We start from the raw sequence: 22,874 nt of genomic DNA on the forward strand, positions 1-22,874 counted from the left end.
GCCCACTTTGACACTTCAGTCCTCATGCCGCCCACTGACATCCCGACTCCAGTATAGTCCATTCTAACACCCCAGCCCTCGTGCCACCCACTCTTACACTCCATCCCTTGTGACGCCCAAGAATATTCAAGCCCTCGTGCCACCCACTCTAACACCCCATTCTTTGTGCCGCCCACTAACGTTCAAGCCCTCGTGCCGCCCACCTTATCCGTTGTGCTGCATATGGCGTGAGGGCTGGAGTCTGCGGGTGGCAGGTGTCAGGAGCCAACAGGAGAGAACAAAGGCGGACCACCTTGTGAGGCGGGGAACCACCCGCCACCCTTCCATACAGCCAGGGGGGCCAGCCAGCCTCCCCTGCTCCTGGCAGCCGCTGAAAGTCCGCCAGACATTTTGTCGTGGTGTTGGTGGGTGTGTGTGTGCGCCCGGCCAGCCAGGCTCTTACCCTGGAGACTGTGGCACGGTGGCGCACTTGATGTCATTTTCATACGAGTCGTAATAACATTCCACCACAGAAGTTGAAACTTCAAAATGATATCTTAATACCCGATTTCTTGTAGTTATACCCATTGTTCCACTGAATTTCGGATGTAAGAGATTACTGCGTTATCCGACGTATTTCTAAGATTCAGTTATCAGTACTTAATCATTATTAATCGAATGTTTTCTTGGAAATAAGCAGAGTTTCTTACGTCTGTATGAGAGTTTTGCTTTATTACTTTCAATAGATATTTTTCTTCACTTTACAAGCGCATGTAAAATAGTGGCACACTATTTACATTTTTATCCCATAGGGAACCAAACCTAATAAACAAAGGAATTCAAATTAAGTGAATTTCTAAAGAAATATCCAAAGTATTATGAATTATAACGTACTTCGCAGCCCAAACTCTCAGCATTCTTCAGGTTCATCACAACAGAAGATACAATGGTCTTCCTAACACCTGTCAATAATGCACCGATAGATTATGATTTTCAGGCAGCAGTATTTGAATAATTCCATCTAGAGGCTGAGAAATCATTGATTTTTTTAATACTCCACACTGGATTCAAAATATTCTCCTCCCCGCTGTGAGGACGAAGGTATATAAAGGCGGGAGGCCAGAGCTGGGGTCCACTGTATCCTGTGTCGATCCCTGTGTACCTGTGGTCTCGCCCGCTCTCCCCGAGTGAGTGTTGGTACCTCGCGATATTCCCAATATTCCCGCCAGTTCCCGTAGATTCTCGTCAAGAATGGGCAAAATATTATTTACATAAGTTTGAAATGTAACTGATATCTTTATTTTGAGGCTCATTTAACACTCAGAGGATGGCAGAGTTATGCTCATAGGAAATTGGTGATGACTGAAGTTGCGCAAACACGACCCAGGCATTGGAAAGCGTAGTTTTTTCAAGAACACTTACAACGCACGGCCTCTACCTTCTGTCAAAGCTGTGCAGTCAGTCACTTCTGACCCGTTATATATACATAGCTCGCTTGACTTGGAAGCTTACTTGATTACTCCGCACACAGCTAAATGGATATTGATACTTAATTTACATACTTTTTTTGGTCTAGTATATTTTTTTCTTATTCTTGTAGCGACCCATTGTTGCTCCACAAGGTGTTACCGGACTGACGACGCCCAGACTTGGTGGCAGGTCACCGCGAGTGACCTGACCTGACCTGATAATCCCCGGAGACTTGGGTTTGGTGGCCCAACCTGGGGCCGCCCCTGTGGTGTTATTTACCCCGTGACATCCAAATGGCAGGTCAGAAGATGCCGCTGTAGATGACCTGACCCTTACCATCATAAGAGCCGCTCTCAGACCAACAACATGGAGACATTAAAAGTTTGTGACTTCCACTTGAACGACCTGACTTTCCCGCCTGTTATATAAGCCGGATATCACCACAGGAACGCAGTGAGGCACTTCTCACTCACTCGAGACAACCTGAAGTCTGGGCGATGTAACACCAGGTTCCAGCTGCCCCGAGGGCGTCTCCTCCGTCAGTCGAAGTCCCAGCGTGACCCCTGGCGCTTCACCTTCCTGGCAGGTTTTCTTGTGGTGCCTCATCTCCGACGCCCACCTTCGGCAGGTCACGGGGGAATGATACCACAGGGCGGCCCTAGGCTAGCCCAACAAACTCATTTGTCTGGTCAGGTCAGGTCACCCGCTGTGACCTGCCACCACGTCAGGGCACCGTCAGTAACGTAACATGTTGTGGAGCGATAGAGAGTCACTGCAATTTTTTTTTTTTTCTTTTACATTGAAGGCTCCTGTTACGGTCTAAAGTCCACATCGTGGCCGGACCTTAACTGAAATATATATAGAGAGAATTATTAAGGGTAAAAGGAAAGAGAAGACAAAGTATTTATAAGCTTTGGAGGAAGTAAAAAAAAAAAAAAAAAAACCCTCATTTTTTTTGAGCTTCAGGCTTGGATGTTGATGAGGCAGATGACATAGTCGGCTGGGGGTGGTGTAGGTCAGGTAGTGATGCTACGATTACCCTCCCTCCCCCCACATCTTCCACCTCCTCTGTCGTAGATCGTCACTGTCTGCGTAACGGACACAGTATACGATGCTTCAAGGTTGTAGAGGTGTTTGTCCTGCTGCAACGCCTCACTGGCAGGAGACGTTGTTGCGCGGGGTCCCTCCTTACCGGCTGAAGGAGACAGAATCACTTGGGGGTTTGTGCTGGGGTGGCCGGCTGGACCTGGCAGTACAAGGTGTGGGGCGACGCTGGGCGGGTGGTGGAAAATCGACAATGACAGCAGAGAGTCAAGGAAGGTTGACCATATCGCAGTAAGGACGTGTATGAAAGTCTCTCAGTCAACTGCAGGGGTCACCAGTTTAGCGGAGTAATACCAGAGGTGCAGCTCCAGGATGGGCCACCACACTAATTTCTCATATCAGGTCAGGTGAGGTCACCCGAAGTGACCTGCTACCAAGCCAGGGTCTCGTCAGTAAGACAGAGCGACGGATTTTACTGCTTTGTCACTTTTTTTTTTTCGGTTGGGCCAGTTTCTCTAGAATGGATTAGTTTTTTCCTTCGTCAAGTAGACCAGAATCGCTCCGGATAATGTCAGTCCAGCGTCACATGCCTGCGTCACCCAGGACAATTCGTCACCCAAGCCTTAGAGTATGTAATCACTGGACAGATAAACAGACGGAATGAACCGGCAGACTGATTGCTGTGTCACTACATATCTATCGGATGTCTTGATATCATATGATACAAGATACAATTCCTAAAGACAAACCAATCAACCTTATCTAACGTTCAACATGGGGTTCCGTGCCCCGCGGAACCCCGAACCTAGCATAATTCATCGCAGCCTAATTGGGTTATGAGATATATCAATAAACGTTAAAGATGTCTGGTGTTACAACACTAATTGCTACACAATTTAGATGGTGATTGTCTGCTGCACTGGTCTGTATCACGGAGGTAGCACTTCGGCGATTACTGGTCTGTTTGGGTTAACCTGCAAGTCGGTTAGAATCAAATTTTCCTGATCCTCGTCAGCGCCTGGGTCGCGGGGCAAACAACATCGCTTCCTCTTTATCCCCTTTCGAAAGAGGCGTCAGGCGATGTCCTTAGCAGCCCATTCTACTATTATACGTATATAATAACGTACTAAAAACACCCCCAAGTTAGTACAGCAACGAGCTCATCAACAAAACATAATGCATGCGACGTATTATGTAAAGATGACGATGTGACGACGAGGGGTTTCGTTTGAAACAAAAGTGGAAGTAGATGGAATAACGGAAAATAAAAAAAAAAAAAACTCCGGCTCTCGCTGAACCCAGGGACCTATAGATTCGACCCCCCCCTCCCCTCTCCCAAGTCCTAACTGATCTGGGGTGGGACGCAGCTGTCAGTCGGTAAACAATCAGCCATTCGTCTGGTGTGATAAGATCAAAAAACATATTCGACAGTTTTTGCCACATTCTGACACCATGGTGTCGGGAGGTGACCAAGTTTGCAAGTATTAAAAAAGTGTTCTACTGTCATTAATGGTTGTCTTACACGACCAGGTGTCGGAGGGCCCTATATACAAAGCGAGTTTATGATCTTATCATCATCGTCAACAACTGAGAGTTTTAAAGGCTTTTCGGTTGGTGGATGTTGCCTAACTCAGGCAGTAGATAGGCCTTAGTGAAGCCCAAACAAGCAAATAGTCAGAGCTTGCCTAACTGTGCGGTCCAGGGTGTTTCGATGTTGGGAAGGTGAGTGCATTAACTCTAATTCCAAATAGAATTAATCTCAAGAGAAAAGGAACCCCATCCACAATTCGTTGAAATGTCTGCTTTACATTAGTATCAGTTTGAACTAGCTTCACAACTATGCGTTTTACTTGACAGTTTTCTTTACATTTTATTCCCAGAGTTTAACATCATTAATGCATTTAAAGATAATAACATGTTCAGATTTCCTATTCTATATCGAAACAATGTTACTTTCTTGAATATAGTGTTAAAGTGTACCCATATATTCCCTACTCCCCTTGTATTCTAGTCAGAGATGTTAATCCTCTCAAAATGGTAATAACAATAATGAATCATTAATTAGTCGAGGGGATGATTCGTAATGCTTTGAGCATTGACGTGGCATGCATGAGTGGGAACGTGGTATGAACCGCGAGATACGTGATGCGATTGAGTGTCACTTGCAACACGATGAGTCCAGCGGTGAGGAAGTGAAGTATGAGTCGTGACACAGTCTCATCTTTGCAGGTGTACCATGCTGGGCTTCTTCGCCTTCACGCTTTTCACTGTCTCCGCCGCCGTCACCGCCATTAGGTAAGCCCTCCATGAATCACCCCCCCCCCCCCCCCCCCCCAACCTTTTCCAGTGATCAGCCCTCCATTTCTGCCCGCAATCCTTCCTCGAACCTGACCTGCCCAGCAAAGGTTGGGATTGTAGTCTACCTTACCCAACGCCCTCTACCTCATGAGCGTAGATTTTCCTCCCCGCGTCCCCGGTGTGTATTCTAAATGTGTGTACCAAGGAATATCTAGTTAGGAAGCTAACTGGCACGCAGAGAAGTCCTTAAAGTCGATCACTTATTACTGAACTGGTGTGTTACTTTAAGAGAATGGTTACGGTAAATTATGAATTTGTCAATACAAAAAAAGAAAATCCTATTTTAACTGCCATTGCAACCATTAGAAATCATTTATGTTACTTGAAACATTTCAGTGCATAGGTTTCAGTTAAGGAGTGGATCTTTAGTGCAATGAGGATGAAATATATATAAGAAATCAGATTATATGTAAATCTCTTTGAATTAAACGTGGTATTTCCCTATAATTTCTATCATGAGAAATCAAGACATTTATTTGTAATTATTTGTACATTTTGTAAGAGTAAATAGCAAATTCCTTCATGCATTTATCTAAATGTGAAGGCAGCTATTTAATGTGAAATTTAAGATGGCAAGCGTAGAAACAAATGTAAATAATATATAGCATAATAACGACAGTGGCGCCATACCATCATTGCTCTTCCCAGCTAGTGTAGATATTAAATGTCGCCTTTAAATACTCGCAAAAACCTGTGAGTATTGTTTACTAAAATATTCCTTGGCCTGTGCTATATTTAGCAGTGACGAAGCGCTCCCCCGTTCACCAACCCAGCCTAGTTTATTATGGACCATGGAAGTTGGTATCATGCCAGTTTGTCCTTCAACCCGTGAATCTTAAATACTGTGAAGTGTTTATCAGAAGATACACGTACCATCTCCAGCGTCTTGTAGAGACATTTTGATCCTCTTAAGTGTTGAGGCTGAACGTCGAGTACTAAAGCCTCTCTTAAACAGTGTACATTATGTACATAGGATGCATTACTCAGTACTTTACTGATGTTAATGTGCACAGCCTTATTTAATACTTTTAATTCAGGTTCATCCTTTATGGTTAGGTTCCCAACCCTCTCCGTTATCCTATTCATATACTGATAGGTTCAGTAATCTATGTAAGGTACAGCTTCATGTCATGATTTTTTTTTTTTTTTTAGGCTGTTTGATTGAAGGTTAAGTAAATATATCTAGTGCCGTGTCATATTAAGGCTCTATAGAAATAGAATTTATGAATAAAACTTTTTTTGTTATATCGAGGTGTATTTTATTACTTCCATGAAAACAGATATTCCTCTGAAATATTTCATTTGTAACGTGTTTCCATGTCTTCATTTGTAACGTGTTTCCATGTCTTTTGAAGTAACAGGTTATTGATCAGTAATCTGTGTATTGTGTGTGAAATGACCAGTTATTTTTTCCAGTTGTTATTTTCATTAGTTTATTGAGATTTCTGTACTAATTATTACCAGTATATAAGATATGCACTAAGGTTGAACCATTCATCAATGACAAGTAATCGTGTGACTTCTACCAATTGTATTATGCTGGACGCAGAGTGAAATAATGTGATTATTTCTTGGTGTAGACCAGATGCCTTGCAGTGCGGCCCTTGTGACCCCAGCCGTTGCCTGGCCATCGGCGAGTGTCACCGAGGGATAACCTGGGACGTTTGCAGGTGCTGCGAAGTCTGCGCCAAGGTGAGATGCTTTCTTTCTTCTCTCTATCCTTTGTCAGACAGAGAAAGGCAGAGTTGTTTTTTGTGGTTTTTATACGTCACTGGGCGACTTTTAACCAACAGCTGTTGGTAGTATTAACAGCGTGCTTTGAGTGGTCGCATGAATTCAAATATAGACCACTGCCAGAGGGCCGGAAGGAGCGTCAGACTCAATAAACAATAGTTTGTTTGGTAGGGTAATAATACTTGTGTTTATCAAGGTAAAAGCCAGTGTGCCAGTAGTAGAAAGTGGCTAGGCTAGCATGACTTCTCTGTCCTGTAGGTAACACCAATATTGAAAATCTAATGGTAACTTACCGAACAAGCTGGCTTCTTTCCGTGTGGCGGTAGGTCCTACATATTCTACATCAGAGGTTATGTGATCTGGCATTGGCAGTGTTGAAGAGCGGATGGTTGGTGGATCTTTGGTCCAGGGGATATACAGTACAGTCACAGTACTAGTCATGTTCACCTATGTGGATTGCAGGATACAGACCGAAACACTAGATACAGTACAACATCAGCAACAGCTGGCTGGAATGACATCTGCTACATTATTTGAAAAAGAATTAGAACAACAGGGAAACACTAGCGAAGGAAGTCAGAAACAATTCCAGCAGTACAGCACTACAAACATTAGCTCAAACGGCAGACACAACAGTGAAAAACATGACATCAAACGCTTTACCTCAACTGTGCAGACGAGGGGTTGAATAGCAAAACCTGCTGAATAGCTCCTCTGGGCTGTAAGGCAAGAAGAACAGCTCAGTAAGTCAATGGTGGTTACTGTACTGATGTAGGGCCAAGCACGCAGCCTGGTAGGTCTCAGATTGGGTGGGTATCTAGAGTGAAACCATGCGAGAGGAGCAGCAATCCTCTATTTCTTCAGGACATATGAATGGTTGCTGTGGGAATCCCTGCAAATGCCACACTAATTCTTCCACATACCTTCGTAGTTTTGTACTTATTTTCATTCGCTAGCTTCTAATCAACCCTATCTCACCCGAGTACTTCAACGTGATTTTCATATAGAATTTAAAGTCAACCCTCGTACTATTCTGAAGTACTCAATGATATAACGAATTTAGTTAAAGCTTAATCAAAGAATTGGTCCATTTTTTTTATAACACTTCACAGGGCATTTTGTCATGCTAATAATCTACAAGCGCAAAAATTAGCTGGGAAGTTTAAGACTCCTCTCATACTACGGCATAATAAACAGTCCTTATATCTTAAAAGAAAAAACTGAGTCTTTGCGACGTAGAGTTTCACTGATCAATCTAATTAATTCGCTTTCACGATCACTGGTTCATGGCCAACAGATGATTATTTGACATACTTTGTCCTTTACATTACCGATAACATATCAAAGTTTTCAGTTTAAACCTAAGAATGACACAAATTGTCATAAATTCAGTTACGTGGTTTTTTCAGCTTATGTTATTAAACTATCGCAGAAATGATAAATATATCGTTCCATCGCATTTTAAGCGAGTTTGGTCCATGGCTTCGCTGTCTTTTTTCGCGCGGTCTTTGCTCTGTTCGATTGATCTATTCACATGCTATCGCTGGTTGTTTAGTGACTGAAATGAGATACAAAAATTTAATCTACATTTCTTGCTAAGGACAATTGTACGAATGAGTTTCCCGTACCGGTCCCCGATTTCTCCAGGCTTCGGAAACGGTAGAGCTGTTTTCGAAGTTAGTTCTTGGGCCGATTTTAAAGGCTAGGTCCTGTTAGGTCCTACGTAAGGTTAGGTTAGGTCCGGCCTTCAGTTAGGTTAGGTACTTGGTTATGTTCTAGATTAGGAAATAGGTTTGGTCTCAGGGCGATTCCTTAGGTTAGTACCTGGGTCAGGTTAGGTTCTAGATTGTTGGATTCCGAGGTCAGGTTGTGAGACTGATCTAGGTTAGTTAGTTACATTAGCTTAGATCCTAAGTTAGAAATGTCCTTCGGTTAACTTACGTTCTTAGGGTGTCATTGGATGGCTAGGTTCCTGGGCAAGATCTTTAGGTTAAAATCCTGTTAGATGAAGTTCATACTGAAGTTGGATTTAGAGTGGGTTGAATTTGAAAGTAATCATTTAGTTAGGTTCTTAGGTTATATAGTCACGTTAAGTCCTACGCTATGTTCTAGTCTTGGTTAGGTTTCTAGATTAGGTTCTTATCTAAGGTTTTAGGTTAGGTCAAGGAAAAGGTTCTTGGTTAAACCCTTAGGTGCCTGGTCCGGACTTAGTTCAAGTTAGGCTTCTGTGTCGTGTCATTTGGTCCTTGGTTAAGTTTGTTTGTCCCAAATAAAGCCCATTGTTAGGATCTAGGGTGAGACATTAAGTTACGTCTTACATTATCTTCGTAGGTTTGGATTTTAGGTCCTTGGAAGGTTAACTACTTGTAGATTAGGGTTAAGTTGTAGGTTTTGTTACTAGCCTAAGACGTTAGGTTCTTGGACGTAGTCTAGGACTTCAGCTAGGTACCCAAGAACCTAACCTAACCTAAACTAGAATTAAGCCAGGTTACTAACTTTACACACCTTGCGAGATCACGCTCGAACTCCGCTGTGTTGGTTTCCGAGCCTGGAGAAATCGTGGACCGATATCGGTTTCCATAAGCGTGAGGTCCTTAATCCTTTTTGCTCTGCAAGTAAAAAATTTGACCGAATTTTTTGTTACAGCAGAAAATGTCCGGATTTAGCTAATAATACCGATTGATTATTTACGCAGTGAATGATTGAACAAATAGCAGTATATGCTGATTGTGAGAAAATGATACAAGTACAGAAGTACCTTGGCACCTCCGTATTGTGGATGGAACGCCCTTTTTCTTAGAACTGAAACACAGGTTACGAATACAACTATGAAACTCTATCAGAGGCTTAGAAAAATAAGCTTCTCGTTTCTTCCTGCCACGTAGGATGACATATTTGTCATGATTGTAATGTAAAAGTTGAAAAACATATGTAAAGAATATTTTTGTTTGCAGAACCTGAAAAGTATCGCCCTTTCTCTAGTTAGTTTTTTTTACAGCTGCACATGGTAGAGCTGCTCTATGTAAGTTTTTCAATAAATCATAACTTATATATGAAATGCTGAACTTACCGTATCAGATTTGCCAGCCCTCCAGGAACGGGCGGGAGTCTACGTAATCAGGTGAGGTCGCCTATCCCGCCAAAGAATGTTACTCTCCCGCATGTGACCAATTATGACTTAGCGTTAACAAAGCCGTCACACTTGTTGTCGACGTCGGATATTTTGTGAGTGAAAAGATTCTTGCACTCATAATGCTTATATTGACTCATTATTTAAGAGTGAATGAGCTTTAGTTTGTGGTTTAGTATAAATGCAGTTTTGTGTTGTTAATACAATTTTTAGCTACTTTTGAGTTTGAATCTAGCGCTAGACATTTACAAAGGTAAGTAGGCACTGGGCAATGTACTGATGTTTCTAGTACTGTATGGTGGCCTGGCATCACACTGTTAGCTCATGGTGGTTTCTGCCTGCTGCGTATACATGTTACACCATGTGTGATTATATTTACAAATCCTGCGAAAAACGTGGTAGAAAGGGTTGTTCACTGGAAAATCTTTCCCTTTTAGAATATGGTGGAAGTTAGTAACTTAAAATTGCGTAGATAGTTACCGATTCTGTATTATCGGAAAAGAGAAAATGATTACTAGTTGTTGATTACATATTCTTTGAAAATGAGAAGATAGTAACTGGTTACTGGTTCTGTATGCTCGTAAATAGAGAAGTTAATAACTGGTTACTGGTTCTGCATGCTCGTAAATAGAGAAGTTAATAACTGGTTATAGTTCTGTATGCTCGTTAATAGAGAAGTTAATAACTGGTTACTGGTTCTGTATGCTCGTAAATAGAGAAGTTAATAACTGGTTACTGGTTCTGTTTGCTCGTAAATAGAGAAGTTAGTAACTGGTTACTGGTTCTGTACTCGTGCTACTGAAGTCAGTTACTGCCTCTGGATTTCCAAATTGTTCAGGTTAATCCCTGCTTACATGCAATGGTATTTCAAATCAATAACTCAAATAACATTCCGCGTGTGTATTGTAGAGAACAGCTGACAACATTGTCTTCGAGTAGTTAAGATACACCCAAATATACGTTCACGTACTGACTTACTCACACTATAGAGAAAACAGAATTCAGTTATCAAATCAGTAACTGGTCAATAACATTTTCCAATGTTTGTATCCTCTATGCCATGGATAAGTATTTTTAAGTGTTCCCTACAGTATACGTGGACTACATAGACAGTACCCAGTTGCTGTCTTCTCATATACAGAAAATACAGACCCAGGATAACTATCTCTGTATTACACACTGGTGAAACAGTAGCTATTATCTAATCACATACCATCAAAATCTCCCAACCTGGCATCTCTGTATGTGCTAACTCATCGTGATGAGACTGTGTGGCCACAATTCCTTCCTTTTTTGTTGTATATGGTGTGTTTGACGTGTAGTAAAAATTGTAGCTAAATGATGCCTAGTTTTGGATAGCCATTGAAGTTCAGCAAATTAACGTAACGGCAAAAAAAAAAAAAAAAAAAGGTTTACGATAAGCGAAAAGAACAAATGGATGTTATCGGATTAGCAAGCCAAGCGCATAGAAATTCATTTGTTTTTGCTCAGCCATCATATCATTAGTTCTCTTTACACTGGGCTTATCATTCTTACGTAACTGGCATTAAGTATATTGCATATATTTACAGCAAGTGAATATCATATACTATTCTAAAACTCACATTTTTATCTAGTGACGAAAGAACTGAATGTAGTTTGTCTTGTTTATCTGTGTTTTCAATGCGGAAGATAAAAGCCTTGATTTTCTTTTTTTTTTTAACCTTGGCATATTACTGCCAGCGGGTTACTGTGATCATGTTAGCTATCACTCTCATGTATCCAGGGGCTGATTAGCTTCATTACGCACCTGTCAGCTGTCAACAGTAATGAGAGACGTAGATTGACACCAACCATTAGTTGTATGTTCCACTTGCTCTTGAGATAAGTCTAGGACTAACGTCAAGAATTAATGCTTCCTTATCTGTGGCCCATCAGGTGAAAATGATCACAGTTTTCCACCCGTGTATATATATATATATATATATATATATATATATATATATATATATATATATATATATATATATATATATATATATATATATAGTTGTATTACGAAGCTCTCCTTATGTGGGCGAGGTCACCAAGCCCTCTCCAAGTTCAAGGGAACAAAATACGGTTGGTCGTAAGGTATGAATGTATGTATGAGAGAGAGGGTGGCAGACACATCATTGTCCATTCACCACGGAATATTTTCTATAACATTGTACATCCACATTTAGCATCTTTTGAGACCTTATTCACTCATGATGATCAATGCAGGGTCTGAATGAGGAGTGTGGCGGCCCGTGGAGCGCGTACGGGAAGTGTGGGTATGGCCTGTCCTGCATGAAGGACGCCCGCGAGTGTCCGTACCTCTTCCACCCGCGGGGCTCCCCAGCCGACACTGGTTCCAACATCTGTGACGAATACCTCTTCAACGGTAAGATAACACACGCACTCCACACCCTGACACTTATACTATATATATATATATATATATATATATATATATATATATATATTATTTATTTTTTTATTTTGCTTTGTCGCTGTCTCCCGCGTTTGCGAGGTAGCGCAAGAAAACAGACGAAAGAAATGTCCCAACCCACCCCCATACACAATGTATATACATACACGTCCATACACGCAAATATACATACCTATACATATCATTGTACACATATATATATACACACACAGACACATACATATATACCCATGCACACAATTCACACTGTCTGCCTTTATTCATTCCCATCGCCACCTCGCCACACATGGAATACCATCCCCCTCCCCCCTCATGTGTGCGAGGTAGCACTAGGAAAAGACAACAAAGGCCCCATTCGTTCACACTCAGTCTCTAGCTGTCATGCAATAATGCCCGAAACCACAGGCCCCACACAACTTTCCATGGTTTACCCCAGACGCTTCACATGCCCTGATTCAATCCACTGACAGCACGTCAACCCCGGTATACCACATCGATCCAATTCACTCTATTCCTTGCCCTCCTTTCACCCTCCTGCATGTTCAGGCCCCGATCACACAAAATTGTACAAAGGCAAAGGGGATAAGAGTGAGTGCTCAAATTACAGAGGTATAAGTTTGTTGAGTATTCCTGGTAAATTATATGGGAGGGTATTGATTGAGAGGGTGAAGGCATGTACAGAGCATCAGATTGGGGAAGAGCAGTGTGGTTTCAGAAGTGGTAGAGGATGTGTGGATCAGGTGTTTGCTTTGAAGAATGTATGTGAGAAATACTTAGAAAAACAAATGGATTTGTATGTAGCATTTATGGATCTGGAGAAGGCATATGATAGAGTTGACAGAGATGCTCTGTGGAAGGTTTTAAGAATATATGGTGTGGGAGGGAAGTTGTTAGAAGTAGTGAAAAGTTTTTATCAAGGATGTAAGGCATGTGTACGTGTAGGAAGAGAGGAAAGTGATTGGTTCTCAGTGAATGTAGGTTTGCGGCAGGGGTGTGTGATGTCTCCATGGTTGTTTAATTTGTTTATGGATGGGGTTGTTAGGGAGGTGAATGCAAGAGTTTTGGAAAGAGGGGCAAGTATGCAGTCTGTTGTGAATGAGAGAGCTTGGGAAGTGAGTAAGTTGTTCGCTGATGATAGAGCGCTGTTGGCTGATTCATGTAAGAAACTGCAGAAGCTGGTGACTGAGTTTGGTAAAGTGTGTGAAAGAAGAAAGTTAAGAGTAAATGTGAATAAGAGCAAGGTTATTAGGTACAGTAGGGTTGAGGGTCAAGTCAATTGGGAGGTAAGTTTGAATGGAGAAAAACTGGAGGAAGTAAAGTGTTTTAGATATTTGGGAGTGGATCTGGCAGCGGATGGAACCATGGAAGCGGAAGTGAATCATAGGGTGGGGGAGGGGGCGAAAATTCTGGGAACCTTGAAGAATGTTTGGAAGTCGAGAACATTATCTCGGAAAGCAAAAATGGGTATGTTTGAAGGAATAGTGGTTCCAACAATGTTGTATGGTTGCGAGGCGTGGGCTATGGATAGAGTTGTGCGCAGGAGGGTGGATGTGCTGGAAATGAGATGTTTGAGGACAATATGTGGTGTGAGGTGGTTTGATCGAGTAAGTAATGTAAGGGTGAGAGAGATGTGAGGAAATAAAAAGAGTGTGGCTGAGAGAGCAGAAAAGGGTGTTTTGAAATGGTTTGGTCACATGGAGAGAATGATTGGGGAAAGATTGACCAAGAGGATATATGTGTCAGAGGTGGAGGGAACAAGGAGAATTGGGAGACCAAATTGGAGGTGGAAAGATGGAGTGAAAAAGATTTTGAGTGATCGGGGCCTGAACATGCAGGAGGGTGAAAGGCGTGGAAGGAATAGAGTTAAGTGGAACGATGTGGTATACCGGGGTCGACGTGCTGTCAATGGATTGAACCAGGGCATGTGAAGTGTCTGGGGTAAACCATGGAAAGTGTTTGGGGCCTGGATGTGGAAAGGGAGCTGTGGTTTCGGTGCATTATTACATGACAGCTAGAGACTGAGTGTGAACGAATGTGGCCTTTGGTGTCTTTCCTAGCGCTACCTCGCACACATGAGGGGAGGGGGTTGTTATTCCATGTGTGGCGGGGTGGCGATGGGAACAAATAAAGGCAGACAGTATGAATTATGTATATGTGTATATATGTATATGTCTGTGTGTGTATATATATATGTGTACATTGAGACGTATAGGTATGTATATTTGCGTGTGTGGACGTATATATATATATATATATATATATATATATATATATATATATATATATATATATATATATATATATATATATGTATACATATATATCTTTTTTTCTTTCTTTTAAACTATTCGCCATTTCCCGCGTTAGCGAGGTAGCGTTAAGAACAGAGGACTGGGCCTTTTTTGGAATATCCTTACCTGGCCCCCTCTGTTCCTTCTTTTGGAAAATTAGAAAAAAAAAAAAAACGAGAGGGGAGGATTTCCAGCCCCCCGCTCCCTCCCCTTTTAGTCGCCTTCTACGGCACGCAGGGAGTACGTGGGAAGTATTCTTAATCCCCTATCCCCAGGGATAATATATATATATATATATATATATATATATATATATATATATATATATATATATATATATATAATTTTTATTTTTTTATTTTTGCTTTGTCGCTGTCTCACGCGTTAGCGAGGTAGCGCAAGGAAACAGACGAAAGAATGGACCAACCCACCCACATACACATATATATACATACACGTCCACACACTCAAATATACAAACCTATACATCTCAACGTATGCATATATATATATATACACACACAGACATATACATATATACACATGTACATAATCATGCTGTCTGCCTTTATTCATTCTCATCGCCACCTCGCCACACATGAAAGAATAACCACCTCCCCTCGCATGTGCGCGAGGTAGCGCTAGGAAAAGACAGCAAAGGCCACATTCGTTCACACTCGTTCTCTAGATGTCATGTATAATGCACCGAGACCACAGTTCCCTTTCCACATCCAGGCCCCACAGAACTTTCCATGGTTTACCCCAGATGCTTCATACGCCCTGATTCAATCCATTGACAGCACGTCGACCCCGGTATAACACATCGTTCCATTTCACTCTATTCCTTGCACGCCTTTCACCCTCCTGCATGTTCGGGCCCCGATCACTCAAAATCTTTTTCACTCCATCTTTCCACCCTCAATTTGGTTTCCATCTTCTCGTTCCCTCCACCCCTGACACATATATCCTCTTGGTCAATCTTTCCTCACTCATTCTCTCCATGTGACCAAATCATTTCAAAACACCCTCTTCTGCTCTCTCAACCACACTCTTTTTATTACCATACATCTCTCGTACCGTATCATTACTTACTCGATCAAACCACCTCACACCACATATTGTCCTCAAACATCTCATTTCCAGCACATCCACCCTTCTCCGCACCACTCTATCTATAGCCCACGCCTCGCAACCATATAACATTGTTGGAACAACTATTCCTTCAAACATACCCATCTTTGCTTTCCGAGATAATGTTCTCGACTTCCACACATTCTTCAACGCTCCCAGAACTTTCGCCCCCTCCCCCACCCTATGATTCACTTCCGCTTCCATGGTTCCATCCGCTGCCAAATCCACTCCCAGATATCTAAAACACTTCACTTCCTCCAGTTTTCCTCCATTTAAACTTACCTCCCAATTGACTTGTCCCTCAACCCTACTGTACCTAATAACCTTGCTCTTATGTACATTTACTCTCAGCTTTCTTCTTTCACACACTTTACCAAACTCAGTCACCAGCCTCTGCAGTTTCTCACACGAATCAGCCACCAGCGCTGTATCATCAGCGAACATCAACTGACTCACTTCCCAAGCTCTCTCATGCACAACAGACTGCATACTTGCCCCTCTTTCCTAAACTTTTGCATTCACCTCTTTAACAACCCCATCCATAAACAAATTAAACAACCATGGAGACATCACCCACCCCTGCCGCAAACCAACATTCACTGAGAACCAATCACTTTCCTCTCTTATTACACGTACATATGCCTTACATCCTCAATAAAAACTTTTCACTGCTTCTAACAACTTGCCCCCCACCCCATATATTCGTATTACCTTCCACAAATGCCTTCTCCAGATCCATAAATGCTACATACAAATCCATTTGCTTTTCTAAGTATTTCTCACATACATTCTTCGAAGCAAACACCTGATCCATACATTCTCTACTACTTCTGAAACCACACTGCTCTTCCCCAATCTGATGCTCTGTACACGCCTTCACCCTCTCAGTCAATACCCTCCCATATAATTTCCCAGGATTACTCAAACTTATACCTCTGTAATTTGAGGACTCACTTTTATCCCCTTTGCCTTTGTACAATGGCACTATGCAAGCATTCCTCCAATCCTCAGGCACCTCACCATGAGACATACATACATTAAATAACCTTACCAACCAGCCAACAATACAGTCACCCCGTTTTTTGATAAATTCCACTGCAATACCATCCAAACCCGCTTTCATCTTCCGCAAAGATTTTATTACCTCTTCTCTGTTTACCAAATCATTCTCCCTAGCCCTCTCACTTTGCACATCACCTCGACCAAAACACCCTATATCTGCCACTCTATCATCAAACATATTCAACAAACCTTCAAAATACTCACTCCATCTCCTCACATCACCAATACTTGTTATCAACTCCCCATTATCCCCCTTCACTGAAGTTCCCATTTGTTCCCTTGTCTTACGCACTTTATCTACCTCCTTCCAAAACATCTTTTTATTCTCCCTAAAATTTAATGATACTCTCTCACCCCAACTCTCATTTGCCCTCTTTTTCACATCTTGCACCTTTCTCTTGACCTCTTGCCTCTTTCTTTTATACATCTCCCAGTCATTTGCATTACTTCCCTGCAAAAATCGTCCAAATGCCTCTCTCTTCTCATTCACTAATAATCTTACTTCTTCATCCCACCACTCACTATCCTTTCTAATCTAGCCACCTCCCACGCTTCTCATGCCACAAGCATCTTTTGCGCAAGCCATCACTGCTTCCCTAAATACATCCCTTACCTCCCCCACTCCCCTTACGTCCTTTGTTCTCACCTTTTTCCATTCTGTACTCAGTCTCTCCTGGTGCTTCCTCACACAAGTCTCCTTCCCAAGCTCACTTACTCGCACCACTCTCTTCACCCCAAGTTTCTCTCTTCTTTTCTGAAAACCTCTTCAAATCTTCACCTTCGCCTCCACAAAATAATGAACAGATATCCCTCCAGTTGCATCTCTCAGCACATTATATATATATATATATATATATATATATATATATATATATATATATATATATATATATATATACACACACACACACGAATAAAGTGCATATGAAAGCGCACCTTCATATATATATATATATATATATATATATATATATATATATATATATATATTGTTACGAATTCTATCTTGGCGAGGTCGCCAATTTTTTATATCACAAATTCTAAACTTATCCTTGTCTTTGCAAGGACGTTATATTTGTTACGTTACACAACACAGGATAACACTATCTTAAAGTCATGGGATTAAATCAAACACCAGCATTAAGACTGCTTGTAATGAAAACTAAAGAGTACAAAATGACAAACACATGAAGCAGGCACAAATAATTTATGTTAACACTGAACATGAGTTTAACATTTCAGGTAAGATTTCAAACCAGATCTCTTTCCTTTAGGACAATTTATCTTTGATAACATTATTCAAAATACACTTATTGTTAGACACTTCTGTGACAAGTTACAATACTCTATGACACTCGAATCTGAATGACAGAGGCAGTTCAACACCGTAGAATCTATATCGCGCACTTCAGTCGGGTTACGGGATTTGGGACAGAGGGAAAACAAGTTACTTCGCTGGGCTAGAGAGGAATCAAGGCTCAGCGGGTGTCAGAGGTTTTTATTACAAGTAGGAACAACTTGCGTCCGCCTTGTTACCCTATAATGCTACCCTTGATTGGCTATGGGCCTAAGGTCCAGTTGTGATTGGAGGAGGATGGCTTCTAAGTGCCAATTCTACTTGGCTGGAGGGCCACAGGTCCGGTGGAGATTGGAGAAGGTGTTATCCATGAAACTGCTGGTTGGCTGAAGGATCCTAAGTCCGTCCCACATCTTGCTTAAAGCTCAGTCTCCTCTTGCCCTGACAGCGACGACGCTGTACAGGAGGCCGTAGGCTGACCTCCCAACTTGACCTGGTGCCTCGGATGAAAGGTCCAAGTGTTGTGGTTAACTGACCGCGCGGCCATCTGGAATCTCCAGAGGCGTGGGAACGCAGCAGGCCTAATGGTCCTGTTCTCCCCTCGGTCGTCCTGCCCGAAAATATCACTTACACCATGAGCACAAACACACACATATACATATATACCCGAACATGTGGGCACACACACACTCACACACACACTCACACATGTTCGTAACAACCTCTGGAATCTCCAGAGGTGTGGGAACGCAGCAGGCCTAATGGTCCGGCTCTCCCCTCGGTCGTCCTGCCATAGAATATCACTTACACCACAACCAAAAGTCACACACACACATATATATGTAGACGAACAGTGGGCACACTCAATGTTCGTAACAATATATATATATATATATATATATCTTTCTTTTTTCTTTCAAACTATTCGCCATTTCCCGCGTTAGCGAGGTAGCGTTAAGAACAGAGAACTGGGCCTTTGAGGGAATATCCTCACCTGGCCCCCCTCTGTTCCTTCTTTTGGAAAATTAAAAAAAAAAAAAAAAAAAAAAAAACGAGAGGGGAGGATTTCCAGCCCCCCGCTCCCTCCCCTTTTAGTCGCCTTCTACGACACGCAGGGAATACGTGGGAAGTATTCTTTCTCCCCTATCCCCAGGGATAGATATATATATATATATATATATATATATATATATATATATATATATATATATATATATATATATATATATATATATATATATATATATATATATATATATATATATATATATATATATTATCCCTGGGGATAGGGGATTAAGAATACTTCCCACGTATTCCCTGCGTGTCGTTGAAGGCGACTAAAAGGGGAGGGAGCGGGGGGCTGGAAATCCTCCCCTCTCGTTTCTTTTTTTTTTTTTAATTTTCCAAAAGAAGGAACAGAGGGGGCCAGGTGAGGATATTCCAAAAAAGGCCCAGTCCTCTGTTCTTAACGCTACCTCGCTAACGCGGGAAATGGCGAATAGTTTAAAAGAAAGACATATATATATATATATATATATATATATATATATATATATATATATATATATATATATATATATATATATATATATATTTATTTTTTTTTTATTATACTTTGTCGCTGTCTCCCGCGTTTGCGAGGTAGCGCAAGGAAACAGACGAAAGAAATGGCCCCCCCCCCCCATACACATGTATATACATACGTCCACACACGCAAATATACATACCTACACAGCTTTCTATGGTTTACCCCAGACGCTTCACATGCCTTGATTCAATCCACTGACAGCACGTCAACCCCGGTATACCACATCGCTCCAATTCACTCTATTCCTTGCCCTCCTTTCACCCTCCTGCATGTTCAGGCCCCGATCACACAAAATCTTTTTCACTCCATCTTTCCACCTCCAATTTGGTCTCCCTCTTCTCCTCGTTCCCTCCACCTCCGACACATATATCCTCTTGGTCAATCTTTCCTCACTCATCCTCTCCATGTGCCCAAACCACTTCAAAACACCCTCTTCTGCTCTCTCAACCACGCTCTTTTTATTTCCACACATCTCTCTTACCCTTACGTTACTCACTCGATCAAACCACCTCACACCACACATTGTCCTCAAACATCTCATTTCCAGCACATCCATCCTCCTGCGCACAACTCTATCCATAGCCCACGCCTCGCAACCATACAACATTGTTGGAACCACTATTCCTTCAAACATACCCATTTTTGCTTTCCGAGATAATGTTCTCGACTTCCACACATTCTTCAAGGCCCCCAGAATTTTCGCCCCCTCCCCCACCCTATGATCCACTTCCGCTTCAATGGTTCCATCCGCTGCCAGATCCACTCCCAGATATCTAAAACACTTCACTTCCTCCAGTTTTTCTCCATTCAAACTCACCTCCCAATTGACTTGACCCTCAACCCTACTGTACCTAATAACCTTGCTCTTATTCACATTTACTCTTAACTTTCTTCTTCCACACACTTTACCAAACTCAGTCACCAGCTTCTGCAGTTTCTCACATGAATCAGCCACCAGCGCTGTATCATCAGCGAACAACAACTGACTCACTTCCCAAGCTCTCTCATCCCCAACAGACTTCATACTTGCCCCTCTTTCCAAAACTCTTGCATTTACCTCCCTAACAACCCCATCCATAAACAAATTAAACAACCATGGAGACATCACACACCCCTGCCGCAAACCTACATTCACTGAGAACCAATCACTTTCCTCTCTTCCTACACGTACACATGCCTTACATCCTCGATAAAAACTTTTCACTGCTTCTAACAACTTTCCTCCCACACCATATATTCTTAATACCTTCCACAGAGCATCTCTATCAACTCTATCATATGCCTCCTCCAGATCCATAAATGCTACATACAAATCCATTTGCTTTTCTAAGTATTTCTCACATACATTCTTCAAAGCAAACACCTGATCCACACATCCTCTACCACTTCTGAAACCACACTGCTCTTCCCCAATCTGATGCTCTGTACATGCCTTCACCCTCTCAACCAATACCCTCCCATATATATATATATATATATATATATATATATATATATATATATATATATATATATATATATATATATATATATATATATATATATATATATATATATATAAAACGCATGTACATATTCATGCTTGCCCTCATCCATTCCTGGCACTACCCCGCCCCACAGGCAACAGCATCCCTACCCACTGCTTCACGAGGTAGCGCCAGGAAAACAGACAACAAAGGCCACATTCGTTCACACTCAATCTCTATCTGTCACGTGTAATGCTCCGAAACTAGAACTCCCTATCCACATCCGGGTCCCACAGACCTTTCCATGGTTTACCTCAGACGTTTCACATGCCTTGGTTCAGTCATATGTATATAAGTCAGGTACACATATTTATCGACCAGCCTGAGGGGTTGGGTGTAGGGTGACTGCCATGCCCAGAGCTCCAACACTTGTAGGTTCCACCCCAGGCTGGCCTGTGCTGACTCATGGTGTGTTTGTGTGTGTGTGTGTGTGTGTGTGGTAATCAATCATTTCTAATATGTAATATGTGTTACTATGTCAAACGCTTTCTGGCAGTCAAGATAAAAACAATCTGCCCAGCCTTGCATTTTGTGAAAGACAGAGCTCATTCTCTTGAAGAAATTTAGAAAGCTTTTCAAACATGTCCATCTTTCCCTAAACCCATCTTGCCTCTCATTTAGGTAATGTCTCCTCTGTGGAAAGTCATCCATTTGCTCTGATTTTTTCTCCAGTACCTTACAGTTGTAGAACGGTATGACGATTGCTCTTTTCCACTCCCTTGGCATTTTGACATCTACCGGATCTGCACGTACCTCAGAATCATGAGCCTTGTATGGCTCTAGACCTTCTGACATTCAGTTGATGTCTTATTAAGATATCTTAATGTTTTCTAAAACCTCCTCCCCATCCCATCTCACTACTGTGGGGTTATGTGTCTACTACTGTGACAACACTTTCGAACTTGTTAATCACTTCCTCGCATATCCTTACATCATCCTCAACTAGTTGTCCCTATGAAATCCTTAATTTGATTAGCTGCTCTTTAACTGCCAGTCTGCTTCAGACAAAATTTATAGATAAGTTTTGGAATTTCACCTGCCTTCTCCAAACTCTCGTTCCTCGTTTCCTATCCTAGATTATTCGTTCCGTTCCTCGTTTCTTATCTTAGTGTACTCGTTCCTTGCTCTCGTATACCTTACATAAACTGGCTGGCTGGAGTGTCGTCTATATCTCTGCCACTGCGAAACTCGAATTTCCCTTGCCCTTTGATATCTATGATGGAAACGTTCTTCCCTTTCTTAACCTTACCTCTGTAGTTGAGGCTAAAGGTAAACATGTTGTTCCCCCTCCATTGTAAATTCCACAGAACCTTTCACCACAACACCCTAGTTCCTGAACTCCCTCTCCCAAACTATGCCATTGTAGAAATTGTCGTCTTGTGTAGTTTCCACGATTATACCTCCTCCTCAAGTCCTGTCACATCTCTGCTCTTATAACTAACTGCCTTGGTTCCCACATATTCAAACTTAAGCATTACAGTCATTTTTCCCAGTTGGTGTATCATTTGCGATATTTTCCATAGCCGTGGTAGCCTGTGTGAAGATAAGATCTAGCAATGAGGATGAATCAGTCCATCTTATCCTATGGTGTTCACTTACTTGCTGGTGTGGGAAAGTTTCTCGTTCACGTTTTAGGAACTTGTGTCTCCATGATTCGCTAACACCATAAGAATCCAAAGCCCGTTCGTGCATCTCATAATTAAAATCTCCCGTTATCACTCCTTTACCTTCTCTGAGAAGTGCATTATTTACTGCTTCATGAACCATGCTGAATGTTCCCTTGTTGTTGTCATTGTATATGTATTATGA

At 41.8% G+C, this 22,874-nt stretch overlaps 1 protein-coding gene across 4 annotated transcripts in view; it reads left to right on the forward strand.

The window, feature by feature from the left end:
• Positions 1 to 22,874, forward strand: part of LOC139765783 (insulin-like growth factor-binding protein 7) — a 31,073-nt gene that overhangs the window by 2,370 nt on the left and 5,829 nt on the right. For 2 of the 4 annotated variants that reach the window (XM_071693574.1, XM_071693573.1), the window contains exons 2-4: positions 4,723 to 4,788; positions 6,432 to 6,543; positions 11,960 to 12,119. In XM_071693574.1, the coding sequence (XP_071549675.1) occupies positions 4,723 to 4,788; positions 6,432 to 6,543; positions 11,960 to 12,119 (338 nt within the window). Of the gene's footprint in view, positions 1 to 1,117; positions 1,167 to 4,722; positions 4,789 to 6,431; positions 6,544 to 11,959; positions 12,120 to 22,874 lie in introns of those variants that run through there. The other 2 variants (XM_071693575.1, XM_071693576.1) reach the window with 2 other exon arrangements.

Source organism: Panulirus ornatus, chromosome 56 (genome assembly GCF_036320965.1).
Source record: "Panulirus ornatus isolate Po-2019 chromosome 56, ASM3632096v1, whole genome shotgun sequence".
NCBI lineage: Eukaryota > Metazoa > Arthropoda > Malacostraca > Decapoda > Palinuridae > Panulirus > Panulirus ornatus.